General features: G+C 38.4%; 1 protein-coding gene across 2 annotated transcripts; it reads right to left on the reverse strand.

Annotated features, from left to right (window-relative positions):
• Nucleotides 1–1,154: 1,154 nt before the first annotated feature.
• On the reverse strand, nt 1,155–8,169 carry LOC106743271. 2 transcript variants are annotated; one of them, XR_001374342.1, is made up of 7 exons: nt 7,651–8,169; nt 6,270–6,503; nt 5,999–6,051; nt 5,763–5,843; nt 5,317–5,540; nt 3,911–5,199; nt 1,155–1,659 (listed from the first exon to the last, which is right to left on the reverse strand). XR_001374342.1 is itself a non-coding variant. In XM_014616944.1 (6 exons), exons 2-6 carry the CDS (start codon nt 6,330–6,332, stop codon nt 4,190–4,192), a joined length of 1,431 nt encoding a protein of 476 aa, XP_014472430.1. In that variant the 5' UTR covers nt 6,333–6,503; nt 7,651–8,169; the 3' UTR covers nt 3,172–4,189. The 2 variants fall into 2 exon arrangements, 1 of the variants encoding a protein (XP_014472430.1); XM_014616944.1 differs by lacking the exon at nt 1,155–1,659 and having other exon boundaries at nt 3,172–5,199.
• Between the last annotated feature and the right edge of the window lie 1,338 nt (nt 8,170–9,507).

Here is a 9,507-nt window from a genome sequence, read left to right on the forward strand (position 1 = left end):
GGCGATTTCGCTAGTCCTTCGCACTAGTGAATCTTCAATGAGGAGGGACGAACTGATCGGGGCGGATAATTTGATGCCATTTGAATCGCGCGTCCCACGCGCCATTTGCTTCAACGTATTTCTCTTCCGTTTCTGAATAATCGAATGAATAATAATTCTGAATTGAATGAATAAATAATTCCGAATGAATAATTGATTATAATTACTACGTAGTCTCTTTAGTTGTGTATCTTTCTCAGAGAATTCCCATTGTTCCGTAAATACTGTTTGATCGTTGCACAGTCGATTCGGTATATTGATTTTTAATTGATTTCAATATTTAATCAATTGGCACATTAAGCTCGGAAAAGACTTTCAGAACAATATTCGCTTCAGTTCGAGATGGCTTAAGCTCGTGAATTTAAGAACATGTGAAAAAACGATCAAGTCTAGCAGTCAAGTACGTTTACTTGCGATATTACCGAGCGACAGTAACTCGAAGGATATCAACACAGAAAAATATATATTGCATTCAAGTAAATGTTATATATTTGTTTCATAAGTTTATGTATATATATATATATATATATATATGTATATCCGCAAATATATCATAAATTTATCATAAATATGACAAATTTATTCAAAATATATTTTAAATCCTACTAAGTTTAGTACTTCAATTTAATTCAATTTATCTATTATATTTATATTTATATTAAATTCAAGTTTATAACATTCTCGAAGAAAGAATATTCTTTTGAGTATAGAAGCTTTTCTAAAATTGGCGATGAATATGAAATTTTAAGATTAATATCAAGAAAATATTTTTCGTCGAAAATTATCATTAGTTAGAAAAAAGAAAATAAATTGAGTAAACATTTCTCTTAGCAGAATATCTTACTCTGTGTAGATTCGAACTTCTACGCTCGCCTCTTATCTGTTAAGAACTTGCTAAAGCTCATTGGATTCGTAGCCGATTTTTTATTAATTTTATTTTATTACGCAACAGCACGTACTGTGTCCAATCGAACTACTCGTCATCGTTATCCGCTATTTTCGTCTATCGACGAATTTTCCACATTCACGCGCACGTGCTCAAAACGGATAGACTATCGCGTTATTGAAAGGTATCGACGCGCGGAATGCAGATTATCTTGGGTGTGTACGTGAATAAATATTTCGTGTCTTTATTTCGGACAGACATTCTTACCATATTAGTTACAGTATCTTACAGTGTTGTCGGTTTCGCGCGAATACATGATTGCACATTACGGTGAGAAGATTCCTTCAGACTAGAGCTTATTAAAGCTGTACGATATAACGCGCAGGCTATACGCACGCACACAAAATATAGTGGCTTCTGACCTTCTAGAAATTCTCGTAGAGACTCATGACGGTATATATTACATACGAGATATACAATAGTACAAGCTTACACGGTATAATCACGCGGACCCGTTAAACAGCCCGATTTTACGAATTAGGATTGGTTACAAAAAATAATTGTGTATATATATCTCTCTTATTTTCACTTTGCATTTCTTTTTTTTTTCCTTCTTTAAAGGTAAGACCTCCTTGGCTGTGCGAGATCCCGCGACCTCGCCTATCTAACGGACTCGACTTTGTTCGCTATTGGCACGTACACGCGTTTCTTGGACCGCTATCACGTTCAAGAACCTATAAGTTGAAGGATTAGTACGCTTGACGTGGTATCCTGTGACCTTAAACATTGATTGCGCGCGCACGTGCACGCGCGTATATTGTTTATGTATTTATGTGCAGTATAAAAGAATAATCGCGAAGAAGGTGTATATATATATATATATATATATATACATATATATATATATATATATATATAGAATATATATGAACCAATCGCTCAATGCAATTCGTCTCCGACTGGTGGATTTGGACGACTGCAAGTTAATGTTCCCAGGGCGTCGCTCTCTCTCTCTTGCATCGCACATCGATAAAAGTGGAATAAATCAAAATATTCATGTCACAGAACAAGAAGACAGTCTTTCGCCTTGCACGGTGTGTGTGTGTGTGTGTGTGTACACACACACTAATAGTAGTATTACATCAACTAATATTATAATTTCTCACCCAACAATGTAACTGCAATGTGATATGCGTTCTATGTAACAATGTTGAGTGGGAAATTATTATATTGTAATGTTATTGTTAGTTGGTGTTTACTAGAATATATACCCAGTAAGCAAGAAATTATGAACACAACGTTATTACAATATCCTATAGCATGTAACGTTTTCAAATATGCAGTTCTTAATGTTATATACAATGTCGTTGTTGATAATATTTTACTCAAACATTAAAAATAACATTTTCCACATTATGATATTTAATATTTAAGAATATTGCATTATCAGGTAACGATTGAAAAATATTTGTGAAATATTATGTCAAAATGTTTATAAAATTCACACAAAATCAATGTTTCGAAAAATTGATTTAATGTTTCTCGCTTATTGAGTATATGTGTATGCGTGCGCATCTGTGTAAATTTCTATGTGTATATGTGCATGTAATGTACGGAAAAGAAATGGAAGTAAAAATATGCCAATAAACACCGAGCATCAGTTACATCACATCTATGTTACAATTTCTCACTCGACCATGTAAATATATCACATATGGTTATATTACATTTACATTATTGAATGAGAAATTATAACACAGATGTAACGTAACTGATGTTCCGTGGTTTATTAGGATATCGAGGAGAACGACACCCGCGTGGTTACACGAGAAAACGAACGCGTCGCGCTTTTTACGAAGGCGCAATTAAATCGGGTTAAGTAACGAGTTGCTCTCCCGCATATTTATGTGCAACGCGACTCCTCACTTCTCAAATGTTCATACGCTAATGTACTTCGCGCGTCACCTCGCCGGCATCTGAACGTCTCTTTTAATAACACGGCGCCGCTCACTGGAGTAGCCACCGTTTTATTTTCTTCCTTTCTTCTTCTTTTTGTTATAAACGGTGTAACTCCCGCTTCATAAATAAACTAGAGTTCCTTCGGATAACTGTCTGTCTTAACATCAAGTACGTGTGCAGCGTGTAGTGTAATGGAACTTACGCACTCCTTAGTATCGAGATAATATTTATGTGCACATATATAATAGAGGCTTAAATATATCCAGAGGACTTTGACGGAAATACTGTTCGAAGGTGAGACCATCTCTCGGCGTCGTCGAGTTCGATATCGATATTATCGTTAGAAAATACACGTCGAAATTTATACGAATAATATTTAAAACGAATCTGCTTCTCTCTCTCTCTCTCTCTCTCTCTCTCTCTCTCTCTCTGTCTCTCTCCCTTTATACCAATAGAGACCTTATCCTCAATAGAGACTCGCTTCGTTAAGTGCGCTTTCATTCGAGGATTAAGAAATGTGCGATAATTATTGGCTCATCGAATACCATTAGAGACGTAGAGTGTAATGAAACGCAATCACCGATATTCTTTGTTCCTTTTGTGCGTGAGTGGGTTAAAATTGAGCCATTGGAGATAACACTTTTTTTTGTCCTTTCTGCTTTATTGTTTTCTCTCCGAGATCTTAAGTTACGTTACTTAGGTATACAGTGTGCAGAGATCAAACTCAGAATCCGAGATACAACGTTCAAAAAGACCTTTCCGTATATGGCAGTATGCGGTATTGCAGAGACATCGAAAATAAAATACTTCGCCGGCGTATGTAAATAGAATTATATCATCTCTCTTTCTCTGTTACATCTAGACGATATATTAAGAGTATCAATAGGTCATCAAAATAGTATAGCTTTGGAGTTGCGGTATTACTTGCAAAAAATACTGCGGAAGTGCGATCTTTAAAGTCTAACGTCTAGCATTTAGGTTTCGCTAATTCCTCGCGCGCCGATAATGTCGACGAAGGATACATACCTTTATATATCCGTGAGACACGAGAAATCCGATAATCGTCGGACACGATAATCAAGTCGACTCGAGTGCACGTTATAAGAAAGAAAGTCGAATTGTCGCGTTGCAAGCGGAATCGCCGTATCTCCCGAGCGCGATATGATATATCCGGAGAATCGCGACGGAGAGAGCCGCCGGTCGAATTTTGTACGAGTTACGCGCGAACGAACGGAGAGAAACATACGAGAATAATAAGCGTCGCGTCGGTTACGGCGATAAGAGCTCGCGACGCGAGCGTTCTCTTCAGTCTAGCGACTTCGATCTGTCTAATTTGTGTTTACTTTCAAGATCAAAGTTTGTACTGCGATTCATTGCACGAGGATCGCGCGCCGCCTCGGTGTCGAGGCGCGGGGCCGGCGCGTTGTCAAAAATAAACGTTTCTAGTATCACATTATTGGATGGATTTGATTGAGAAGAGCTCGCGTGCGGCCGTTCCGCCGTGGAATCGAGAGCGGCCGACGAGTCCTCGGGGAATACTCTCTGGAAGCTATCGCCGCCGGCGTGTCTGCGCGGTAATCGCAGGGAGCCGCCGTAATTCCTGTTCCTCCCTCCGGCTACCGACGCGCGTTCCTTCTCGTCGCCGCCGTCCCGACGATCCTCCTCGCCCTGCACGGTGATTTTAGAGTGGATCTTCGGCGGCGTTCGCTCGTCCGCCGCGCGCCATGGGTTGCCAGATTGCTCGTATCCCTGCTCCGCGCCCTGCACAGCGAAGCTGGGAGCCGGCGCGTTTTCCGCCGGATATCCTGGCAGCCGGTTCGGGCTGGTGGTCTGATAATTGTGGCCGAACGATAAGCCGCCGGAAGCGGCCGGCGCCTCTGGGTACTCCAAAGGCACGCACACGTTCTGACCGATCGCGCCGTTCACGACGCAGTACTGCGAGAAATGCGCGAACGGCACGCCTTCGTGATTCTCGAGCTGCCGTGTGTTCGCGGTGTCACTTTGACATTGATTCGCGCCACCGTCCGCCAATCTCGGCGGGGAGTTACAAGTGTAAAAAAAGCACTGCGGTACACTCGGATTCGGTATCACATTCGCCGTCGGCAGGCCCATCCGCGCGCCCGACGACTCCGGCGACGCCGGATTCGAGATCTTGCCGCGCGTCTGAGCTATCACCGTCTCGTAGCTCGGCGGGGGGCCGTATAATTGGTAGTAGGGACAGTTGGCATCGTTCAATACAACATTCATGTTCTGATAATGCGACGACGTGGTCGCGTTGCCGTTGTACGCCGGCGCTGCTGCGTTTCTTTGAGGACCTGTTTCGAGGGGAAAATCACAGTGACCTATCGGAGCCCTGTGCTTCTGTTTTTTTGCTTATGAGACAAATCCTTGAGAAAATGCGTGATACTTTAATCAGGCAGGGAAATACGAACCTTTCCACATGCGATGTAACAGGACGGTATTTCTTGCAGAGTTGTATGTAATGCGAGCCTGCTGCGCCTGACAGGGTGTGTTGCGAAGAGTATTTTGGGATCTACTAGTGTTGGAAGATCGAGTTGGAATAGCAGAAGCAGCTGCTCTATATCTGCCTTGCAGCCAATACCGGTACCACCAGCCACCACCAGAACATACCAGGAACATGATTATAACCAGAATCCTGAAAAAATCATCAGCAACGATGTTTTATTTATAGATTGCATAAAAGTAAAATTTACAAAATTATACAAACAAGAATGTTGGTAGATATAATAATTACATAAAGTGCACAACTTGTTAGAAATGATGCCAAGTATCAAAATAGCAATCAAAATTGTTTTAGTTCATTATTTTATTCTATTTCATCTATCAAACAATTGGATATAAATATGATTCTACTTACCAATAGTACCATAAATGATGGAAATGGAGTCCTGGTGATATACAACAACCAAGTGCGCAACAATATTCTGTTCTTGAACATCTGCAAATGTTGCATTAATAATATAGAAATATATTTCAATATACATGAAAAATATAATATTACAATACATAGATATATAATAAGTTAATATATATATATAAACATAGCTAACAAAAAAGTAGACTGATATATAAATGTTAAAAAACATAACTCACTCATAATACTTTATTTCTCCGGGTATTTCAGAGGCACAGTACTTTGCTTCTGCCTAAAAAATAATTCACAATATTCATAATATTTCACAAAATCCATGCAAAAATAACAAAATTCAATCTAAGCATGCAATGTTATAACAAATATTATTAATATGAAATTTACATGAGTTGAGAGTCAATTACAAATTTCTAATCTTTGTAGGTAATTTTTTTATCATAAAAGACAGATGAGAAAAAGTGAATTTAGTCTACTGGCGCAAAAGCAACTTACGTAAATGAGACACTTGGATGTACCCGCAAATATCGCGAGTTTCTTCTTGGTGTTGCGAGCCATTTTGCTAACGAATATATGCTTCGTCGACCCAGTGAAATCAAACACAATGAGATCTAACACGCTGTTTTGACATAATCGCCATTTCCCACCATCCGTGATGTACACACAACATTGCACATCGCTTATTGATTTCAATTTCGGAACTCAACCATGACGTCAGTTCAGTCAGCGCTACCACCATGACAAAAACAAGCACTCATTGAATAGACTATGATAATGTAGCAGCATTGTCAGTGTGTAATCAATAACAAGAATAGGAAATATGAGAACAAAAACCAGTGCACGTTCAATTAATTCGATATAAAAAATGTTGACTTCTTTCCAGCAGCATACCAATGGTCGTTATTCTTATTCGAAGTGCAACGGTACTCGGTGTAAAACTCTTGTACTTTCTGCACTTAAACTGCGTTCGAGGAGCACACTATCAGCGCTATTGCGTCATTATATTTTTAACAAGGAACCGTGTCACACTACGAATTAGGAATGAGATTGAATAGAAATTTGACGAATCGAAACGAAAGTTCGCTAAACTTAAGTTTAGTTAAGTTTGCTCTGATTGGTCAAATTCAATCCAATCCCAGTCTGATACGGGCTTAAGGCATCACCCGTGCGGTAGAATTGGGCGATATAGTATCAATATTTGAGTTTGATATAGTATCGAAAATAATTTTCCCCCACAAATGATGAGAAAAACCATATTTTTTCTGGGGAAAACACCTATTTCTCTATGTATCGATACTGTATCGCTCAACTTTATCGCACGGATATAAGAACAGCTCTTAGGCCTGTATTCATAGTCACATCTTGTATCAAAAGCTGTCTTAAGTTCATCCTCAGATGCTGTACGGCTCATTGGCTACGAAGTATCTGAAGATGAACTTGAGACGGTCTTTGATGTAAGATCCAACTATGAATACCGGCTTTAGACTGCCTCTCTATGCGGCGTAACTTGCGTAAGCGTAATTTATGTCAGCCAATCAAATCTGCTAAAGTAATTGCTAATTGGATAATTGAGACGATATGATTGGCTGACACAAGTTATACTTACGCAAATTAAGCCCGTATCAGGCTAAGAATTGGGGATTGAGATTAACCCTTTTCCTCTCAAAGTAATGTTATTGAGTCGATTAAAAAAAATTTATTGAACTTTTCGTTACAACACATCAAAATTTTTCAAAATAGGCTCCTCCTGCGTTGACACATCGGCTCCAGCGAGTTTTTCCGACATCGAATGCGCTACGGTAGGCTTCCTCCGGAATGTCCTTTAAAGCCGCGGTGCAAGCTGCTTGGATCCCTTCAATGGTCTCGAAATGCTTACCTTTCATGGAACCTTTCAGGCGTGGAAACATAAAGAAGTCGGGGGGAACGACGTCCGGACTGTGCGGAGGCTGGGGAATCGTTGGCACCCCTGCTTTGGCCATCAACGCAATAATCGCCATTCCTTGTTCTAACGAGCGCTGCATTTTTACTTGCACGAGGTCACAAAACGACTTCCACGGAAACGCATATCCTTACTATGCGGCTGGCGGGAGAAGACTGAGTGACTCAACATTCGTTAGTTGACTTCCCCCTCTACCATTCCCAACCGATCCGAGCGCGCTCTGACGGTCAGTCGCGTAAAAAAAGAATAACTGACATTATTTTCCGGACAAACCTTGTACAGATAGACTGCGCCTCCCGTGAGAGGAATTAAAGACAACATTAAAGTGAGAGAGCAATAACACAGTTTAACTACATACAATTGCTACAGTAACTGTCGGCTCCTTTGATGTTAGTGGTCATCGATTATGTGATTGTCAGCCATGTTATAGATTGTCTGGGCGCTGAATTTGAACATCAAGAGACGTATTGTTTCGCGTAAAATAATTGTAAAATTCAAAGAAATCCTATATATGATTGTATAGAAGCTTTTAAAGTCTATAAATATTAATATCAATATGTACATGTGATAATTTTTTACGTAACCTTAACATACCTTCACTATCCTTCGAAAATCGTAAGAATCATTTTATTTTCTCTTTGTCCATAAATATTTTTGCATGTAGCAAACGTACACAAGATATCACCTCTTGCATTCATTTTATATTATAATTATAGTATAAATATGTTTAAATGTATTAAACACACAGCAATGCTGTATTCGCCGGTATCGCTATATCGCCGGCCTCACGTCGAAAAAGTCGTAAAAAATTATTTGGAAACGTTCAAGTAGGATATTTTACCGCACCCGCCGTATTCGCTGGACATTGCTCCTTCTGATTACTGGTTGTTCCGAAGGATGCAGCACGATTTGGCAGGTCACCGGTTCACTTCTTTCGCAGAAATCGAAAATTGGCTCTTAACTTCGATCGCCTCAAAAGACGATACATTTTTTCGAGATGGAATTCGAAAATCGTCTGAGAGGTGGGAAAAAGTAGTAGCCAGCGATGGACAATACTTTAATAAATCTGTTCATTCATTTTGTTCTGAAATAAATGCATTTTTGACCACAAAAAACGGACCGAACTAATTTGTACTCCCAATAATTATGAATTAATTTTGCAATATCCGAAAGAATATAATTTACATTTTATATACAAGCAATAAATTATATTAAATATGTAATTATCGCAACTACACTACTTTACTGATTATGTTATATGTTACATAGGTTTCATAAGTTTGTAATAAGAGTTATGTTACATAAATTTCTAAGTTAAAAAAAGATTTCAGAATTTATATATAAAAGTATTTTACATATACAGAGTGTCCCATTTTATTGAACATATTTGAATATCTCTTAAATTAAGCGAGATAAAGAGATTTCGCTTTTTGTATTTTTGTTAAGAGGACACATTTCGATCCCAAAAAATTGAAGCAGTTTTATTAAGGTCATGTCAAGGTCACTTTGAATTTTTTGAACAGAATTATAGTTTTCTTTTTTTTTTACATAAATAGATTCCTTACATCCTCAGATATTTTTACTCTGATTTACTTTTCAGTTTAAAATATAAAATATCTTGAAAAATATTCGATCTATGATAATTTATTTTTTATATCCTTTTGTACGTAAAATAACAAAATAGGTTGATAATAATCTTTGCACACTGGTGCATCAATGTATTTGCAAAATGCGATAGAATTTTTTATGTACATCTATATTTTTCTCATTAGATATATCTAAATGTGTATGTTT

The sequence above is a fragment of the Dinoponera quadriceps genome, unplaced genomic scaffold, assembly GCF_001313825.1.
Source record: "Dinoponera quadriceps isolate SergipeBrazil2010 unplaced genomic scaffold, ASM131382v1 scaffold616, whole genome shotgun sequence".
Lineage (NCBI taxonomy): Eukaryota > Metazoa > Arthropoda > Insecta > Hymenoptera > Formicidae > Dinoponera > Dinoponera quadriceps.